Source organism: Melitaea cinxia, chromosome 6 (assembly GCF_905220565.1).
Source record: "Melitaea cinxia chromosome 6, ilMelCinx1.1, whole genome shotgun sequence".
Classification (NCBI taxonomy): domain Eukaryota; kingdom Metazoa; phylum Arthropoda; class Insecta; order Lepidoptera; family Nymphalidae; genus Melitaea; species Melitaea cinxia.
This window is the reverse complement of record NC_059399.1, coordinates 4720186-4743050: the sequence shown is the minus strand read 5'-3', so window position 1 is coordinate 4743050 and position 22865 is coordinate 4720186. Positions and strand designations below refer to the sequence as shown.

The window sequence follows — 22865 nt, the reverse complement described above, 5'->3', positions numbered from 1 at the left end:
TGTTAAAAATACTAACAATAATGTGTATTTTGGAATTTAATTTAATTGCCTTCATATTTTGTGTCAAAGACATGAATTCGGAGAGCGGAATATAATCCTCCTAATCAAGAAACTCTATTAATAATGCAATATTTACCTCTTTGCTTATTTCCAATCCAGTTTCCTTGATGCCGTTGAGGAACTCCTCTTTGTTGAGTTGCTTGCTTCCATCATCGTCCATTCGTCGGAAAATTCTAAAATGAACATTAAAACTTTATTAATTATGGAAAAATCCATACAAAACTTAAAATATATGCAAATTTATAAAAGTGAATAAACATATTGTTAGTATTGAATATGATTATTCTTGATAAGGTTTACCACATTTTATCTAATATGTTATCATAAATATCATAGAACCTAAAACCTTTATTTAACAAACTTAGTAAATAGGTAATTCCAGTTAAATCTAGAAAGAAAACAAACCAAACTTTTACGTTTTACAAACCAAATACATAATTAGTTGTTCGGGAACAAAAGATTTGTCAGTAGGTACTTCATAACGTTTCCATAGCTTCATCTAACACTCGTATCAAAGAACTACTCTTTACAGTTTCTAAGAATAAATATTCTTAGAAACTGTAAAGAGTGTGAAGTTACGTCTTGACCTAATTAAATACCTAGAGCGTTAATGATATGTCTAAATGAACTGAACTGTTATTGACTAGAAGTTCAGTGAACACCAATAAAGATCCTAAGTCTAAGATTGTTACTTCAGAAAATTAATGAGAATTAAAAGAACAATCTTGTAGAGTCGGTACACATCCAGCCGTAGGGAAATACGTTTCTTAAATTTATATCATTAATCTATGTAAGTACTGTTGATATGTATTGTGTATTACGATAGTATTTCTTAATAGGTTTCTATCAAATAATCAGGACATACAACTCCTACAATTGGTTATTATTTGAAAATGACATCGATTGCGATTTGCAAGACAACTTAGTATGGAGGTTGTTGAAAACTTGAGACAAAACCAGCCCTGCTGTCACCAACCCGCCTGCCCAGCATGGTGACTATGGGCAAAACATATGAGTTCACGCCATTTTTAGCTCGAACTTGTGGAGGACTATGTCCAGTAGTGGACTGCGTTAGGCTGATGTGACTCTCAACGTTGGTAGCCTAAAACTTGATTAATTTGAGTTTAATAGTTATTTTTGCATTTTAAACAGTCAAAGGTATTTATAAGAGACACTAAAACGTAACATTTTTATTCATTGCAAGAACTAAATATGTGTGTAACGTAAAAAATAGGAAATCGATATTTATGAAAATGTGCCGCACTTCTGTACTGAATATATAAAATTTTCAACCAACTAAGTAAGATGTTTTACAATTAAATGTGAATTATGGGCGTAGCTAGCTACCAAGGGACACTGTAGATACATCTATCATTAGTCTATTAACCCCATTCAAATATTACAAACTTAATTTAAAAAAATTGCGTATAATTAACCTAACCTTTTTTTTTTTGTAATTTAACGTACATACGAGTAAATTAACTAAAAACTGTAAAACTTATGCTACATATTGCGCACACTATCCGTGTTAACCTATGTAAGAAAACAGATTCCACATCACTGACAGTCCTTCGTGCGTCTGCGACCCGAATTGTGAGGAGACAGTTCTGCATATTATACTGAGCTGCCCGAGGTTCAGTAAGGAAAGGCTGGATCTGGAATTCAAACTCCAGATTAAATTAGACCAGCCATCGCTCCATACCATCCTGGAGAGCGAGACTAGCAGAACGTCCTTCCTCACATTCGCGAGAAAGGCCGTCAATACAGCCGCAAAGAGGAACAACACGCTTTCTCCACCACTGGCTTTAACACCTACGCAGAATGCCAACACCGTCGTTCTTACAACACACACTCAGACACACAACACACAAACACAAATAGAACAAAACCGTGTCCAACAAGTAACTCAGCAGGACAACATCACGGCTCCGCGGATGTCTCCTGGCCGCAACCTTCTGGGCCAAATAACTAGGACCATGTCTTCCTCACTGCAGAACCTGTTCAGGAATAGAGCCAACCAAAACGCACCTCTGCAACCGACTCAGAGCAGGATGACACAATCCTCGCCCAGTGAAGTGAACGGAAGTGGAGAAGTTGGTATTAGGACCAGATGCGTGGCTCTATTCATGGACAGCGAAACGGAGAGGATGGGGATAAGCTTCTGTCGCTCTGAAGAACGCAATCAGCTGGCGATTTCGCCGGGGCTCGCTTTACTGATAAACGGTAGCACCCAAAAGACAAGCATAAAGCGCACAAAAATCACAGCGCTAGCGCAAGAGCAGGAGGGCGACCCGACCTATCGTTTATTGCGGTTGAAAAACAAAGAGATCGCACTTTTCGAATGGGGAGAGACGTCCGCCTTCGCGCAGTCCAGCTTGTGGCTACAGCGCATGGGCGAGATCCCCGGGGGAATCCCCGGAAGAATCAGTGTCGATTCGATGAGAGTCGGTTATGATAGAGGCAACGTATCGGATAGGTACGGTTGCCTAATGGCTTCTAAGAACAGTGAGGTCATTGTTTACGAAGACAGGGGGGAGGATCTTGGTTACTTAAGACCGAAATCCAAAACACCTTCATCCCCTGCATTGCCGACTGTCAGCGAACCCGCACCTAGTGGCTCGGAGCGCCTACAACAAAAGATCGAGAGCCAGAAGGTTGAACAACGCAAAGCAAGTGCCGCACCTGAGTCTAAGCCGAGGTCGATGTCATTGGCGACCTTTATCCAGGCAACCATCTCCCCGAAACAAGGTAAGCTCCCGCATCACCCCTCTCCCAAAAAGGCTGGACAGGGAGAGCGACTATCCGGGGCGCTGAGCGGGTTCACCAAAGACGACAGTCCGAGGCACCCGGAGGCGTCACTCGCCGCTCGAACTAGGGCCGATATGGGACAAGTAGAACCACCAAGACTTCGACCTGCGTCCACACCGTTTCAACATGCGGAGAACGCCCTAATCGAGTTCCTGGCCATAATAAAGGCAAACCGCGAGGTAAGCCTGGCCACCTGCAAAAAGATCATGCAGGCCTACCAGTACGATTACCAAAGGCTACTGGAGGTGGAACTCGAGGAAGCCGAAGCAGCCATATACAACAGCAAAACCCGACAAATACTCAAGGGCAAGATGTCGGGTAGGTATATGGCTGCATATAACATCACAGCAGGTTTCGTGAGCGCGGTCGAGTCTGAGGGGAGTGACGAGGAGTCTCAAACCTTCGACACACCTGAAGGGGACCCGGTGGTGGTAGTGGCCAGATGCACGAAAGTAATGCTGGGGGACCGATGCTGCGGATGGCGAAAACCATCTCGGGCGACCGGGAAGCCGGTTTACCGTCCGTGACCTGGGGGCTACCATCGCTGGAGTGGATAAACGGTGTACCGGGATGCGGTAAGACAACTCGCATAGTCAGGGACTTCGATGAGGACACGGAGGTCGTAATTACGACCACAGTCGAGGCGGCCAAAGACCTAAAGGAAAAACTGGCGCACCGCTATGGCAACAAGGCCAAGCAAAAGGTGCGCACTATGGCATCCGTGCTGGTAAATGGTTTCCGTGAGGGCTCAAAAATCAAACACCTAACGGTGGACGAAGCCCTCATGAACCATTTCGGAGCCATAATAATGGCCGCCCGACTATCGGGAGCAGAGAAGGTAGTCCTCATTGGAGATATAAATCAGCTGCCGTACATCGACAGGGACAACCTGTTCGAAATGCGATACCACAGACCAACCCTGTTAACAACCATCTCATGTGAGTTGTCATGCACGCATCGTAACCCCAAAGACGTCGCCTTTGCCATCAGTGAGGTTTACAAGACCGTGTACAGCTCAAGCACAAAGATCCGATCTTTGCGAGTGGAGAGCCTCACGGGCGCGCGCATTCCTGTAGGAAGGGACCGGACCTTGTACCTGGTCTTTACGCAAGAGGAGAAGAGATTGCTGACTGACCAGGGATACGGGTCCGGTGAGGGATCGCGCGTCTTAACCATCCATGAGGCGCAGGGCCAGACCTATGAGGACGTCATTGTCCTCCAGACGAAGACAAGGAGGCTCAAGATTCACGACAGCGTCTCGCACGCTGTAGTCGCGGTGACTAGGCACACCAACACCTGTGTCTATTACACCGACGATCGTGACGACGCAATTGGTCGCTTTGTGGCGAAGGCAGCGGAAACTTCTGAAAAAGACATCCTCGAGCACAGCCTCAGGATGGCGATTCACCACAGGGATGCCGCCGTCATTGAGGGTGTGCTCGAAATGTTAAAATTGTAGCACACCTTATTTGTAGGAATAAATTGTAATTTAATGTAAGGAAAAAACTTAGGAGTAAGTAAAAAAAAAAAAATACTAATAATAACATAGGTTAAGTGTTATTGTAAGTAGGCCAAGTAGGCCATAAGTGTACATATACGTTAGCTAGACAATAAGTGTACATATATTATAGATAGCAAGTAAGTGTATATATAAACATAGATAATAATAATTATTATAATAGTGACAACAATAATTAAAGTAAGGCGCAATATAATTCTATGTCTTTTTGCATGTAAGATATCAATTAAGTTTAGCATAATTTTGGTCGGTGGACTCACGTCTGCATTAGGGATACTAAGATAGAATAATTAGGTCTCTTAATGTAAGCTGCAGTAGTGTAACAAGTAAACGATCAGTAATAAAACTAAAAATCGGAATAACAAAAGCATGGGCACTATAAGCCTGTGGACATAACTTTATTTATAAAAAAAAAAACCTATGTAAGAAATGAAACTCAAATAAAAATTATACTTAAGTATACGAGAAAATTAAAACCGTCCCTCCGCGACATGTAAAATTTAAAAATATTTTAATATTTCCTAATATTAGTTTCATATTTGGAGTATACGTGATTTTAAATTCTATCATAGGAATCATCTTGGGGAGAGGAGGTTTTAATCGTGAATTTACTAAGTATAATTTTTCAAAAAAACTAACTCTCTATATAAAGATTCTTTATTAAATGAGGTTTCTATTAAGTTTACTTTGTTTTTATTATTTGTCACTACAGCGGGCGCACTAGTAGAAATCTTACGAGAATTAAAAGCGTTTTAAATACTGTATTACGATAGACGTATGGGCCAGTAAGTTAGTAAAGCTAGCTATAGTCTAGTAATAATCAACTTTTAAATATGTGATTCTACAAACCTTCCAAGACCAACGATGCCAGAAGCGCCGCGTGAGAGACAAAGCAGACGCAGCTTCTCCAACGGATCAGTTGTGTTGGCGAGAGCACGCGTACTCTTCTGGATCAATTCCTCTTCTTGACGGGAGGAAGCTGACTGAGGACGGTGCAACGCTACTGTGAAAGGTAATGGAGAAAAATGTATAACAGCCGCAGTAGGTATACATACTGTTGGACAAAAGCCTTTTCTCGTTTGAATCGAAAATATGAGAGTTATATCGGAAATAAAACTTTTAGGATGATTTATTTTATTGGGGTTCTGTGAATATACAGAATGTGATCTGGTTTTAGATATCTGTCAGATATTTCATTTATGAAAAACTATAAACTATCTACAGCCTGAACTATTGCTATATAAATACTTTTGTATATATATATCTTAGATATTACCATTTCTATTATTCGTATTTATTTCGCTTATGTAATGCCTGTTACTTGTATCAACCCCGCTGGAGCGGTCAATTTTTGATCTGATATTCAAAAATGTTTAGAATTCCTAATGTGTGGGTAAACACAAAGATAAAATCGTACATATTAAAAATAGCATGGTTTATAATAATAATAATAATAAATACTCTTTATTGTACACCACAAAGAAATTACAAAAAAGTGATACATGAAAAGAAAGATGTACAAAGGCGGTCTTATCGCTAAGAGCGATTTCTTCCAGACAACCTTTGGGCATAGGACATAGCGAAGAAAAAGAGAAGCGGGAGGGAAGTGTACAAACAGTTGATAAAGAATTGGCGTATAGTTAACAAACAGTATGATATTAACAGAAGTAAATATACATATACACATACATATACAAACAATACACATACACATACATATATACAAATAAATATATACATATATACTACATAAACAAATACTACATAATATATATATTTATGAAGCTGATAATGATATTTATGAGGTTTTTAGTGACAAAAAATGCGCCTTTAGATATTTTTTAAAACAAGCAAGAGATTGAGCTTTTCTTATAGAGAGAGGAAGAGAGTTCCAAAGTTGTTCAGCTTTAACAGAAAAGGAGTTTGAATAAAAGGAAGTAGTATGAGAAGGAGTTTTGAGTGTTAAGGTTGAAGATGACCTGAGGGAACGTTCATGAGTGTCACAGAGAAACTCAAAGCGATTTTTTAGATAACGCGGTGTATCTGGATGGAAAAGTACACAATATAGTAAAGAAAGGATGTGAGTATTCCTGCGAAGGCGGATAGGGAGCCACTTGAGTTGATTGCGAAAATCGGAGACATGGTCATATTTGCGAAGACCAAATATGAACCGTATGCAGAGATTCTGGAGGCGCTCAAGCTTATTTAACTGCTCCTCTTTAAGATCTAGGTAACAAATATCAGCATAGTCAAGAATCGGTAGTAGAAGTGACTGTGCTAACGCAATTTTGGTAGGGATAGGAAGAAAATATTGAAGCTGGCGGAGGGATCCGATAGCTGCGAATAACGGTATATGTTTCGGTATAATGGTTTCGTCTCCTGTCAAAGATTTTCATTGTAATATGAAACTTTGAATAGTTACGGGTCTATGTAAAGAACTCACTATAGACGGCGCCACAGTTCGCTTAAACCGAAAATAAAAATCATCATATCAAAAATTTCGATCTAGCGGGTACATCGTTCCATAGCTTAATTGGCTAGAGCGCCGACGCGGTCAGTCAGAGACGCGGGTTCGAACCCCGCTGGAGCGGTCAATTTTTGACATGATATTCAAAAATGTTTAGAATTCCTAATGTGTGGGTAACACAAAAATAAAATCATACATATTAACTCTACATTTCCCATTAATAACCCCTGAAAGTTCCTACGTGGGTTTTTCAAACTAAGTTTTCCTTCAGAATCTGAACAAAATTCTTAACATTCGGAAAATATCAATTGTTAACTTAGCCTTTTTCTATATAATAAGGTTTTTAAATTAGTAATCTCGTCAAATTTCTAGGCTTTATTACAACGGCCCACGTCAAAGATCTACACGCCTTATATATCCTAGCGATACGTATGAACACACTACGCTTCTCCAATGTGACTTATGAGCTAAAAATCATCCCATTAAGAATAACAACGAGTTGTAATATCCACTTCGAGCAACTGTCGAACCCGCAAAGGTTTGCATTAATGGAGCTTTCGTCACCACTACGCCACAACGGTCGTCAAAGAATACCATAATCGTTATAAGTATACTTATGAAGTTACATATACGTGTAAGTTTACGTATAAATAAGTATAATGTCTACTCGTAATTGGTGTCTAGCATCGTTAACCTTCAGATTGATTGTTAAGGAATCGATATTAGGACTTACGACATGTGGCGAAATTTTCTCGTTTATATCGATCAGTTGAAGAATATACAGTACAGTCGAAAGATTTGCCACTTTTTTATATGTAATCTGACAATAATAAATGAATGAGTTATTAATTAATCGCGTTCACAGTTCGAAAAAAACGTTCGAATTAGGATCGAATTGCTAAATTTATATATCAGTATATATCGTATCAATTTACTCGTATATCCCCAACTTTTAACTAAAATTCTAATTAAATTTTAAAAACTATTAATTTTTTTAAGCTACAAATAAAATTTAATTATTATGAAAAACTTTATAAAATGGATTAATTCTTGAAGCATGAAATATTCAAATAGGCTTCAAATAGGCAATAGTTAATTCTAATTGCCTATTCTCAACTGACTTCATTAATTATTATAGATTCGCGGAAATCAATAAATATTTTACATTATTGAAGTAAAAAATGATGGGAGACTAGATCATATATAAGAAATTAAGCAATCTTCGAAATACTACGCGATACTAGAAATAATTTAGAACATAGATCAAATCACCCGTTCAATATAGAATAACATTGTAACTTACTATTAGATTTCATTATAGATTTTCCGCGATACATTCTTGAACAGTTCTCACGCACATAAATAACAAAACAAGTCAGTATAATGGAGTTATACGAAAACACGACTTCATCGTAGAAGGTGCTACGAAAGACTGACACAACATTTATAGTTTCGTAGCGGAGTCAGTGACCCGTTGAAAAGTACGTAACAATACTTCACAAGAATAATAATTAGGAAAGAAAGACAAACTTCCAAATGTTTGAGTTAGTAAGTTTCATTGAGTAATAATAAGGTATATTATTTATTTTAATAGACTTTTTACATCTTACAGATTTAAGTTACATTGTACGTGAAATTTAATATCAAGTTATTAAGGTAGGACATACAAATTATTTCAGGCTAACTATATATACTATAACTATTCAAAGAAAATACGTTTTGTTGAATGATTTACACCTTTTTTGTATTCATAATTAGAAATTACTTATATTTTTTATTAAATAATGGATGAAGGTCAAGTATGTTTCTTTATTAAAGGTATCAAGGTCGTACGAATAAAAGATTCTTAGAAAGTAAACCAAAGAAAATTGTAAACAGGTGATATGAGTTTTTTATATAATAGAACTTATAATATTCGACTTTTGCAATTTTTTTCGTCAAATTTTTTTTATGACTGAAATGAGATTAACCATATGCCTTATATTGTTAGGTCATTCACAGCTTAATAAACTATCCCTAGTTTGATATTAAATAAATAATAGGCCTTTATTTTTCTAAAAAAATAATTTTCTTATATTATAATCCAGACATACATAAGATTCATTAACGATAAAGTAATAGTACACCTATATATTTCTATAGACAAGTGAACTTCAAAATTACCATAAATCATTAAAATCAAAAAACCTTACAAATTTGTTATAGTTATTAAGTAATTTGTTCTTATTTTTTATTTTAATTTTTCTTTTCCGTTAATCTTATAATTAGTTATTTTTCTATATGTATTTTTAAGTGCAATAAAATATATGACATCTTGTAAATAAACTATAGGATAAAACCGGAGTAGATGCCTAATTTTCAAAAATCAAACTTCCCAAATTTGGGACTAAGAATTAATAGTACAAATAGGAGCAGCAGTCATCCCGCACACCTTAGCCCACGGGGACGTCTTACTGTGAGGACTCGTTTAGCTCGTATGGGTAACCATCTCCGCGGTGAACTTTACGAACACGTAAAAGTTTCGGTAAATATTTACCATCAGGTGAGCCGTACGCTTGTTTGCTGACATGGTTATATAAAAAAATTAAAAAATACTGGAAAGGATGATTAATGGATCCGAATATATTATTATTTATTTTTATACATAATATTAATAAATCTCTCTGTAATAGACACAATTAAACACAAAACATTTCTTTCAAATTGGTCCGCCCTTTACTAATTCATAGGACAAAATTATCAAAAAGACTTTATAAATGAAAGTAATGAGCTAACTCTTTAAACACTAAAATATCCTAGTTTCATTTTATGGGACGTAAAAGGACTGCTATAGTTGCGTGTGGAGTAACAACTTGAATATTATTATCGACATGCGAGCGATAATGTTACAGTCAACACTAGCGAACGGCTTTAACAATCAAGAAATGTTCATTTTTAATTTTCCCGCTTTTAGTTTTAGGCATACATATTCATTTTTAATTGTTTGGGTAAACAATTCAGATGACCAGTTACGTTTAAGTAAGCTACTTTTTAATTAACTAGTATATATACGAGTATCATAGTTTTAGGAGTTTGATAAAAAAATAATAGTATTTTTAATATTTAAATAAATATTTTTTTTATATATCACTTATCGCTTTTCTCACCCTAGAGCCAGTTCTAGATCCAAGTCTACAAAAAATGTAGAGGATGAAACTGTACAGATAATGTATTTACACCTAATGTCAAAATTACTATACACCAGCAAAAAGGTACGATCCGCCTGATAATAAGCAGTTATTGATCGACCCTCATCTTTTATTAAATAAAAAAAATATAAGTCTACGTTTCATATAACTCAAATATTTTTCAGGTTTCATGTCAAATGAAATTTTTTGTCTCTAAAGTTTGGTGTCATTCTGCATTTTCCTCTTACTGCATGTAGTGTGTCTTGTATAATGTGTAAAGAACTACAGGCCCGCATCGAATTTATGTCTTGCGGTACTTGTTGATAATACCAACAGTTGTTTTAATTTATGTATATCTATAGAAATATGTCAAACTTTATTTGCTGCATTTATTTAATGTACTTTCTCTTCATGAAATAATTTTTTCGATAAAAAAACGCCTTCATTATACTATAAATAGCATTTTAAATAGTTGTTTCTATTTTTACTTCCGATGAATTAGAGTAAAAAAGGTTCTATTATACATACACATTACCTGTGAGTCATTGCCTTAACTATTTGTTTAGATAAATTTATTAATTTATTTAGATTTCAATTCTAGATAGCTATAAATCAGTAGATTATGAACATTTTAAAAATTATTTTTTAAATCGTTGTTCACGTCAAGTCAAGCTAAAAAGACAATGCATGCTTTATGATAAATTTTAGCAAATACATATTTGAATACATAACATTAACTTAAAATTTTCATTCATTCAATTGTTCATTAATTTTTCTAATGACTTCCAATAGTGTCACACACTTGTCAAAATTGCAATCATTTGATTGGAAATTGAGAACTTCAGAAATTGATTGGTAACTTCAGATGTATCCACTTTCCAAATACGCAGGACATTGAAAGTCCGGCCACGGATAAACATAAAATTTGACACTTATCAGCAGAGATTAGATATACGAGTTAATAAACGTTTTTTTTTGTATATTTTTATGCCTATAAGAATTTAAAAAAAAGCTGTAAAAGTACTCACATCCGGCGTCCATTATGTTCAAATTGGTGTCTTTTTTGTCACCTCTGCTGGAATTAGGCGCGTCCCCGTAGTTAAAGCAGGCTGTGAAAACAAAACAAAATTCGTTTTAAAAATATATTTTATTTAAATTATAATTATTTTATACTTATAAGTAGTCTTTCTGTTATTTTGATGTTTAAAGTAAAATTGTTTCTTGTGTTAATTTGTTTGATTTTACGTTAACAAACAGAGATTGTCATTAGATAAAAACTAATGAATAGTACTGATTTAAAAAATAAAAGTATTCGTAAAAAAATAATAGTGATAAAGTAATTAAGAGTATTACAACGGATTGATATGGAATTCGTTGAGTATAATACTGCGACTTCGAGTATATTTTGTTTTAATGCCTGACTATAAATTAAAGAAATCAATAAAAATAATGTAACACATTGTGTCACATTATGTAATGTAACATCGACTTCAAATTATGCAATTTTATTCACCAAATGGAGCTTAAAGTCGTGTCTTGGAAAATTAAAATAATTTCTACGAGAATTTCTGGGGAATCGTAAACAACATTAAAATATCCTAAGTGAATACTTTAGTATCAATAAACCAAATTTTTATAACTTATGACTTAAAATGTATAATTAAAGTTAAACTGCTTTCTGATCTAAACTTATAATGAAATCTTAGCTAGTCGTATTGTCAAAATTAAAAATATTTTGTACGTGAAAAAAATAAAGATCGAAGAATAAAATAAATTTTTCATACACGTTTAATTTCATAAAAATAAAAAAATATGTAGAGTATTGTTTAGTGCAAATAACATCTTTTGTTTAACTCCTTTTCTCTCAACTATGAATACGAGTATATTATAAGCATTTTAACAATAACGAGTTATGGAAATAATTAAATTAAATATGAATTAACATATCTAGAAACTCATAAAGTATGTTAAATATAAGTAAGTCTACCAAACGCCTAAGCCTGACTAAGACTAAGACTACTACTCATAATAATTTTTAATATAGCGGTGATAGAGTATACTTGTTGTACGAATTATGTACAAAAATGGAACACTTCAATTATTTAATTGGGTTCCATTACTCTTATATATAAAATTCTCATGTCACAATGTTAGTCACCATACTCCTCCGAAACGGCTGAACCTATTTTTATGAAATTTTGTGTGCATATCGGGTAGGTCTGAGAATCGGCCAATATCTATTTTTTATATCCCTAAATTATAAGGGGGAGGGGGATTAAGGGATTAATAACATATATAGTAAAACAACGTTTGCGGGGTCAGCTAGTAAATTAAAAAAAACCTTACTACATTCATTTGTATCAACGTCCTGCGAAAAGTAAAATATCTTTGCGTGTCTTGTAACAAGTTTGTTTGTTCTAATGTTGACTCATATCACAACAAAAATAAGGTTACAATAATGTAGTCTGGCTGAATGTATTCTACAAAGTACCGTTTTAATTACTACATACGATAGTTACCGTTTTAGAAAATCAATAACACCGTAACCGACATTCCGCTCTTTCATGAAATTTTTATGACATTTTGAATTGAGTAATTGCCGTAGCTTCGTCACTCATCACTTGTCAATCATCAATAAAATAATAAATTTATATATAGCATGCATGTCAATATAATTATATATAGCATGTCAATCCGTAAAATCATTATAAATGAGACACTTAAATAAAATGCATGTTTTTTTATTTAGTATAAAACTTACAAATTATCAAATAATATATAAAAAAAATTAATATATCAATAAAATATAAAATTTGTATTTTTCTTAAAAAAAAGGAGGAGTTATACTTGAATATATTTCGATTCAGCCTATAACATCCCACAGCTGGGCATAGGCCTCTTTCTCCATGTCGGAGAAGGGTTGAGGCTTGATCTATAACGCTACTACACTGCGGATTGGCGGATATGTTCCCTACTATGAGTAACGATCGCTATTAGGTATTTATGATAACAACCGTTAACGACAGCTTAACATTCTCTCCTAGGTTCGGTGGGTACCCACAAGGACGTCTGTCCTTGGAATATTTTTTGTGAAATATTTTTTGTGCAAATATTTTTTACAAATATCCATCCCGAGCGGAACCGAACCCGCAAACCGTCGGTGTTTTAAGCGACTACTCGCACCTCTACAATACAGAGCGGTTGTTAATAATATTTTATTACATACGTACTTTAAAATGACTTTCTTGTATGAACCTAACAGGTACGTATTTATAACTGCAATAGGTACTAACCTTTTTCAAACAGAGACAAACAAAGCAATCATAGCTAATTCAATACAAACTGAGGCGTAGGCGATCTTGAAATCTTCTGGAAGAATTAGTAGATAAAAATAAAAGATCTATTGTTCGAGTTGAGCATTATTTGATTCGAAGGAGTCATGGTCTAGTAAATCTCTACACGAATCAGACGAGCCCACGTTATAAAATTCTAAGTAGATCATATCGAATAGTCGAAACTTACTCATGCTTATCGAATTTTTTCAATGACAAATTGTCAATTTCCTTTAGTAATCGCTTATGACATCTACAAGACTTTTTAGCATTGTCGTAACAAGACTATATACATACATAAAAAATAAATTGCCGCAATGTATGTAAGTACATAACTTCCCAACGACTGCAACAAATTAGTTATTACATTTTTTGTTTTCTGGACGAGGTTTTATTTAAAAGAAAAACGATGTATTTACGAAAAAACAAAACGGCGGTAAGAAGTTAGCCGGGTCAATTAGTTTATATTAATTTTCTCTTTAGATTTTAACAAACTGAAAGTTCATTCAACTTTTGTCCTGTTTTTATATTTTTCTGTTTTACTGTCATGTTTTAATACTGTTGTAGAGTTATCAAAGAAGGTTTTAGTCGATATATGTATGTTCAATAATAAATTAAGTTTCTTATAGTTTTTCCAGGGTTACCTATACTTAAAGAGCTCTTGATTAAAAATATAGGTTGAATATTAGTGTTTTCACTCGTATCGTTTTTTACTATGTTTTGCGTTACGTTCATATTATATTAATTTGTTTGAAATTAACCAATATTCTGGTATAGTGAACCGTTATTTGCGGTCGAGGTTTCAATCTTCGTTTGCAAATTTTTCTTTATTTTATTTATGTAGTCTGAGTAATATACGTTTCTGAGAACACGTAAAGGCGTTAGTCCTAGTTATTACCCTCTAAGAGTAGTTTTTATCAATGGTAGGAAATTATTCGTCAACTCACAGTAGAGTTTTAGCCTTTAGGTTTACTTTTACCTACTACTTCATTCTTAAGTTGCAACGTGATGAGCATATTTGATTCGCTTTCTTGTTATTTTGAAACTTTGTGTTTGTTATCAATTGTGGTAAGTCCCGTAGGATCAAAAGTGCTCATACTGACTGGAAATTTACAAACTTGTATCGTAACGTGATGACTGATTAAACAATTTAAAAATGTGCTCGGCCTGTTAATAATAATTTGCTGGACGAAATTCTCTTCTATAGCAGCTTGGCTGTGTAAGTAAAATTTTAAGAATTTCTTACGAGACATGCAGATTGTCACAATAATCTCGTACCAAACAGTAAGATGAATTTTAAGCAGATATTTAGCATTACGTAACTTAGCAGTTCTAACTTAGGCCTAAATTTATGACTATCGTTTTAAATCCCCTGGGACATATTAGTTTTAGGTACAGCAAAAACGTTTTATAAATTACTGACAGTTATCCGCAGAAGTATATTTAAAACACATTAAAAAAAAAATCCAAGTTAGAAAAGATATTAACGTAATCTTATGCTATACACTATAGCTTTAACATTTCTCATATTTACTATGCACTAATTTTGTCGCTAATTGCCCATAATTATGTCTTAAAATTAATAAATTCAATTTATATTAACCACAAACTCGAATTATAAATCCTAACAAAATTACATACAAGGTAATATTTAAGGTCACGATTAAAATTTTCGTATGAAATTATAATTTAATATCAAATATTAATAATATTAACATATTTCAATTTTTAAATGATATGTTTATTCATAATGTAGAATAAACAAATCTATTTAAAGAAAATTTTAAATTCTTTTAATCAAAACATATTAAAAATTTAATAGCTTTAATATTCTCACCAAAATTATCACCGATGGTGAAATTTTTTAAACACAAAGCGACGGCGGCTTTCAACTGCGAGTCTCTTGTCAATAATGATACGAGTATGATAGTGACACACCGTGGTGACACACTATAAAGTTTTATTGTGAATCCACGAAGGGTGAATCGATCGACCTGTGTGTAAATTATAAATGACTGTCTATTATCTGGATCAGATTAAGCCATATTATGTTACAATAACAATAAAAGATACCAATCACGACACTAATATGAAAAATTGTATGTAATTTCCTCTGTTTGTATTATGTATTATTTATTTTCTTGTTAGTTACGTTTAGTGTCCGGTTAAAGAAACTTAGTATGTTTTTTTTTTTTTTTTTTTTTATGTCACTAGGTCGGCAAACAAGCGTACGGCTCACCTGATGGTAAGCGATTACCGTAGCTTATAGACGCCTGCAACACCAGAAGCATCGCAAGCGCGTTGCCGACCCAATCCCCAATCCCCCCAGGAGCTCTGGTCACCTTACTCACCAACAGGAACACAATACTGCTTGAAAACAGTATTATTTAGCTGTGGTCTTCTGTAAGGTCGAGGTACTACCCCAGTCGGGCTGCTCCATATTTTGAGCAGGGAATTCCTGCTGTGCCCTACCTCAGTTATGTACACAAAAATGCAATATGATTATAATGAGATAATTATAATATCGTAATGAAAATTTCAAAGCCAGCAATTGGATGTTTATCCTGCCATCGGTCGGCTTTTTAAGTTCCAAAGTGATAGTGGAACTGTGTTATTCCGTCGGCAGCGTCTTCGGTGCGACAAAGCCAGCCTTGCGGTCACCAATCCGCCTGCCCTGCGTGGTGACTATGGGCAAACTTGTGGAGTCCTATGTCCAGTAGTGGATTGCGATAGGCTGTGATGATGATGTGACGTGATGAATGAAAATTTGACGCTTGACTTAAATTTGTTTTCGCCTCAAAATTAAATACATAATATTAATTTTATTTTAAGCTATTATATTTTTACACGGAAAAAATATTTTTACACGAACCGTTAAACATCACTTAGTTGTAAGAAAATAATAATTTAAGTTCGAATGTCCATACAATTTTTAATCAGATGTTTTGCTTAATTTTATGCATTTAATAAAATCACTTGAATAAATTACACTTACGCAGCTAGCACTCGCGTTAAAAAAAAATGTAAAAACATTAAAAAACAAAATAAATATACGGTACTTTTTGTATTCTTTTTAGTGAAATAATTAACACAAGATTTATAAATAAACGTTAGTGTTGTAAACCTTATTGCACAATTTAAGGTAAATACATAATGCGTCGTTTTACCGACACCGCGTGACGCATAGTAAGAGGCTAGGCGGGGATATTGTCTAGCCTTGCTCTCTATTTGGCTCGAGATTAGGTCTGACGCAAAAAAAGTAAGAAAATATAGTATAGTAAAGTTATGAGCATAAACTAAAATCGATTGATAAAACTTACAAAGCATTTCATTTTGTTATGTACTTATAAGTTTTAAAATAAAACATCGAGTATAGGTAGATCTTTCAAAAAGTGTATCTAACTAGTTAAAACTAGTAACTAACCTTTGGTAAATTTGTTTTTTGTATTTTCAACATACCGGTGCTTGGTAGCCCAGGTATGTTGAAAATACTAAAATAATAAGCAAAATTGCCAAGTAAATTTTTGAAGTGAAAGGTAAAATTTTTACGGATAAAGACAACGTTTTGATGAAACGGCAACGTTTATGTCAATGGCACTGGAACGGAAAGCTATAGCTTTTGATTTGTATAAATATAAACGAGACTTAAAAATTGTTTGCCAAAGAAGTTTTACTTCTGACATGTGAACTTTGTACACAAGCCTTTTTTTTTATTCTAAATCGTAATCGTGGAGTAGCGGTCCTCTGGCCCTTACGCTTGCGGTCGCAGGTTCAATCACCGCTTCTAGCAATTATTTATATAAGCTATACGGATGTTTGCCGTAGTCTGGTCTTCGTATTTGTGTATTGTGTGTCTCTCTGCATCCCTTACATAGAAGAAGATCCTAGTTAGTTATAATTCTTAAAACATATACCCTCTAATAATCTACTATATTCATACTTTTCTATAGAAATAATTACGCCCATAGACTGAATAAAAATTTCGTAAAAATATGACACAATACACACATTTTTTAAAATAATATTTTGCCATCGATTGCTTGTCGATTGAATAAAGCGTATATCTTAACTAGGCAATTGTATTGTTGATCTGTAAACAAATAATAAAAAATTGCCCGTACCGTAAGAAAATCTATGAATGATATTTTAAAATAGTCACGAAAAATTAAGAGCCCGCGTTGTCATTAATATAATATTAAAAAAACCTACTCAGCTTAAAAAAAAAATTGTCACTATTACTTAGAATAAAATTGGTCTACCTAATGACCTAAAAATATAATAAAATGGAAAGTTTCGTGCGCTCAGATACATAACTCTTATCAAGACAACGATCAGTCTATCACCATGTTCAACAGTTATGACTAATTGTTAATACAGTAACTTATATAGGTATATATATATCTAATAATATTCTAGTCTTCAAGGTAATTCCATATAGTTATAAAAAACGACTTCAATTAGATCGAAGAAAGTAATACAATGTAGGTAGACGAAAAAATAGTCTAGTAAATAAAAATTATTAGAGATAACTTCAATAATACTTGTGACATATAGTCACCACGCTGGGCAGGCGGGTTGGTGACCGCAGGGCTGGCTTTGTCGCACCGAAGACGCTGCTACCCGTTTTCGGCCTGTGTATTTCAAAGCCAGCAGTTGGATGGTTATCCCGCCATCGGTCGGCTTTTAAAGTTCCAAGGTGGTAAGTAGAACTGTCTTATCCCTTAATCACCTCTTACGACACCCACGGGAAGAGAGGGGGTGGCTGATAGCAAGCTCACAATTTTATTTCAAGAACATGTTTAAAATGTTTGTACTATACTAGGTCCCCAAACAAAATATTATACTATTATATTTATACATCGTTTAATGTTCAATTATTGTACTTTACAGTTTATACCTAAATGAAATGATACTTTAAAACTTCTTGCATCATAACTTTAACATTTAATTCAATAATATATAGAAGCAATATATTTAAATTATTCTTTCATTACTTATGTATTTCAATAGTAATATATATCTAGTTCTTAGACATAATTTAAAAGAAAATCTTCTTTGTTTGTAATAGATAAACTATTTGAAATAATGTACGAATACATTCTATATTTATTTGATATAATAAAAAAGCATAATTACCCGCCATTGAGGCGCTGCTCATTCTGCCGCGTGTGAAATCAATCTTGAAATATTTAAAATTACTATTTAACAAATATCTTTTCACAATTGAAGTTTAAAATTTTTGTAAAAATCAATGTCAGTAAAGATTTGTCACTTTATATTCTAATATTTTTCTTTTAAGTTTTGATTAAAACGTCCATCGATGAAAAATAAGTACCCACGAAAATGTTATAAATTAAATTGTAAAAAATTATATCAAGTTTTAAATTATTTTTTATGAATGTGTTGATTATAAAGTAATACTTAATACATTTAGGTGTAACATTTTTTTTATATCTATAACATTTTCGTATGTTCCTAAGGTAAGCAACTTTATGCTTGTGTTGTATGTAACAGCCAGCTGATATAGCTATATTTTTTTTTCGATAAACACACATACAAATATTATATATATATATATATATATATATATATATATATATATATATATATATATATATATATATATATATATATATATACATTATTTAATGACACCTATTGAGAAGATAGCACAAGCTGACATTAAAAATTAACCTGAACACAATTAACAATTGGAGTCAGTCTTTTGTCTTCTGTCTATCTGTCAAAGCCAGCAGTCTCAGCTTTTAAATATAGGAACATGTAAGCAGCTGTCTAAAATTACTACTAACCTATCGAATGCTATGTTCAACGTGTACTTGTAGGCTATACCAACGTCGCCAAAGATCTAGGTGTCATTGTTGACTTTCGTGTTGAGTTCTCTTTCGTGGCGTCCTCAGATCGCTGAGATAAGACTTAAGTAAATGAATTCTCGCTACCTTCCACTCGCTTAAAAGGTGGATGAATTTCTTACCGATTAAGACCAAGATATCGCTTGACAATAGTTTAATGCATCCAATATTGGATTCATCGGACGAGTTAATATACTTGACCGCCTACAAAATTTCAGCGTTAGATTTATACTTGGACTTGAAAATTCGCTAATGTCTCGTAGTACCGCTCAAAGTTCGAATAGCTCCCAATAAAGTATCGTCGTAACTTCCATTATTCCATTATTTTTCGTCCCTTCCCTTCCGTTACTTCTCCGCTCTACCTTAAAGAACGCTTTTCTTTATTTGGTAACCCTACTCTTCACCTAAAGGTTCGTTTTCTAAATTACAACTGTAGCACGAACTCATATTCTAGGTCTGGCTGATAAAAGCTGTAAGACTATGGAATGTACTTCCATCTAAAATACGTTTATCTCCTATCATATTATCTATCTTCAATAATCGTGTTACTTTTACAGAACTTTGAGTTATTGTACGCGTAAAGAATCTCTTAAAACCACTTAATTTGTACCTAATTAATCATTTTTTATATTATATATTTATTATATATGTGTGCATGTTTATGCATATATAATAAATATAGGATTATATATTGTATATACGCTACGCTTCAGCCTATAGTATCCCACTGCTGGGCAGAGGCCGCTTTCCACATGAAAGAGAAGAATCAGAGCTAAATCCACCACGCTGCTCCAATGCGGGTTTGAGTATATATTTCCTACTATGAGTAACGATCGCTACGAGGTGTACATTATAACAACCGGGACCGACGGCTTAACTTGCTCTCCGAGGCACGGTGGGGAGACCCACAAGGACTGCACAAAAACGCACACAAACACCCAGACCACGGCAAACATCTGATAGCCAATACAAATGTTTGTCATTTGCGGGGATCGAACCCGAAACCGCCAAGACAACAGACAAAAACTAGTGCTGTGACCGTTGCGCAAACGCGTCGTATTTTTAATAGTTATATATTATTATGTTGCACAAGCCCGTTACATTGCAAGCTTCTTTCTAGTAAGTAGTCTTGAAGCGATTACTATTTAGCGATAAAACCGCTTGTTGCACGCTCTGTAATTAATTTTTAAGATTTCTTTTTTCATAATTGTTTTATTGTAACTGTGTAATTAGTACTGTCAAAACTCCGCTTAAATGTACAAAGTTTTACATTTTGGCAACCCACTGAAAATGACAAAAATGTCAATTGTAACTGACAGTGACATTTGATGTATTGATGTAAACAATGCAGCATTTTTGGCCTTTTTATTGTTGTTTTGTTATTATTTGTGAAATAATTAAAGTTGAATAACATTAAATATATATTTAAAAATATTTATTCTATTCAAGTTCAAAATAATAATTATGGCGTCGAGTAAAAAAGGCGCAGTACGCGGTAAACGTTCTAACCAACACGTTCAACGCAACTATGCAGAAAGATTAAACGATTTAAGTATAGATTCCTCTGAAGACATTAATGATAACACAGATGATTCCGATGATGAAGGCACAGAAGCGACGTTCGCTGTAAGTATGTGGGATTTGAACCATTGCGATCCTAAGAAGTGTTCGGGACGAAAACTCCTACGGCATAACCTTATCAAAAATTTAAAACTCGGACATAGATTTCAAGGACTCGTTTTATCACCAGTTGGTACTCAATGTGTTAGTCCAAGTGATAAAGATATAATAGAAAAGTTTGGTTTGGCCGTTATTGATTGTTCGTGGGCGAAAATCGATGAAACGCCATTCCAACGAATGAAATCCCCACATCCCAGGTTATTGCCATTTCTAGTTGCTGCCAATCCGATAAACTATGGAAAGCCATATCAACTCAGTTGTGTTGAGGCTCTTGCAGCAGCTATGTATATAACAGGACATAAAAAGGAAGCAAACTTTTATTTATCAAAGTTTTCTTGGGGACATTCATTTCTAGAATTGAATTCTGAAGCTTTAGATATGTATTCAAAATGTACAGATAGTAAAAGTGTAATTGAGGCCCAAAATAAATATCTGGAATCAGCCGGAAATGAAAAAGATACAAGAAAAATGTGGCCGTCCAGCGATTCGGATGTTGAAAGTGAGAAAAGTGAATAAAAATGCAATTATATCTGAAATTATATAATTAATTAAACTAAATTGTTTTATTATATGTTTCTTTCTTCTTGATATTATTATTATAAATAGTGATTTCTAGAACAACAAAATAAAACACACCATTTAAAGTTATTTATAACTCTGCTACTGTGAATAGTAGGCTAATTTAATAATGCTTGTGGTTGTTTGTATCATACTTTTTTACAAATTTCTGTAAGCAACCATTTTAATGTTGAAAGGATTATTTGGATTTGGCTTATTAACTCAAATTGTGATCAATAGTTTAAGATTTCTGACATTGTAGACTTGATAATAAAATTTAATTTGGAATATAAGGACAAATTATATTTAACCGAGGTAGGCTAGGGCATAGCAGGAATTTTCTGCTCAAAATATGGAGCACCCCGACTGGGGTAGCCATACCTTTACCTTACAGAAGATCACAGCTAAAGGTAATCGCTTACCATTAGGTGAGCCATACGCTTGTTTGTCGCTCTAGTTACAATAAAATAATTGTGTTTGCTCACAAACGAAAAAAAAACCGACTTCAATTACATCGACGAGTAATACAACGTAGATAGACTAAAAAATAGTCAAGTAACTACGCGTTATAAAAGATTACTCAAAAAATAGTTATCGGATCACGATAAAATTTATATGTGACCACATGATAAACATTACCTTTCGATTAAATAAAAAATTAACAAAATCGGTACACCCAGTAAAAAGTTATTGCGGATTTTCGAGAGTTTCCCTCGATTGCTCTGGGATCCCATCATCAGATCTGGCTAGCCCCTTTCCAACAAAAAAAGAATTATCAAAATCGGTACATCCAGTAGAAAGTTATGCGGTATAATACAACGTCGACGAAAAAAGCGGCAAGTAAAAACGCATTATTACATATAACTCGACAAGTAGTTGTTAGATCTTAAATAAATTTAAATGGAACCAATTGACACACACCACCTTTCGATTAAAAAAAATTTTGTCGAAATCGGTCCACCCGGTCAAAAGTTCCGATGTAACATACATTAAAAAAAAATACAGCTGAATTCTCACGTCCTCCTTTCCTCGACTTCCAAAAGTCGGTTAAAAAAAACAAGTAGATATAGATTAGATTACAGTAAATTTTATTATTTTTTTATTTCATTCTTTAAAATTTTACTCTGACGATAATGTTCATTACAGCGCCATCTATTTTTTATCGTGAAGATCATTTCAAAGTTAATTTTGCTTTAAAATGGTCTGTCTATGTATCACTAGGTGGCGTTTTAATGTACTGTTTCGATTAGTGGGTTATCGTATAGATGGCGCTATAAGAATTAAAACTAAAAAATAAATCGCTTTACGAACGGTGCAACGTGTTTGCCTCTTGCGTCCGTTAGTTTAGTTTCATAGAACTGCTCGAGTGTGGGAGTTGGTTCGTGACGCGCGGAGTTTTGTTTT

General features: G+C 33.9%; 2 protein-coding genes across 2 annotated transcripts in view; one reads left to right on the top strand and one right to left on the bottom strand.

Moving 5' to 3' along the window:
* Positions 1 to 22865, bottom strand: part of LOC123654217 (calcyphosin-like protein) — a 65491-nt gene that overhangs the window by 3701 nt on the left and 38925 nt on the right. The window contains exons 2-4 of the mRNA XM_045590134.1: positions 11050 to 11130; positions 5237 to 5390; positions 137 to 233 (exon numbers count right to left, since the gene is read on the bottom strand). Coding sequence (XP_045446090.1) covers positions 137 to 233; positions 5237 to 5390; positions 11050 to 11130 — 332 coding nt within the window. The remainder of the gene's footprint in view (positions 1 to 136; positions 234 to 5236; positions 5391 to 11049; positions 11131 to 22865) is intronic.
* On the top strand, positions 20652 to 21456 carry LOC123654218 (18S rRNA aminocarboxypropyltransferase). Its single transcript, XM_045590135.1, has one exon. The coding sequence runs from the start codon at positions 20688 to 20690 to the stop codon at positions 21417 to 21419; it is 732 nt and encodes a 243-aa protein (XP_045446091.1). The 5' UTR covers positions 20652 to 20687; the 3' UTR covers positions 21420 to 21456.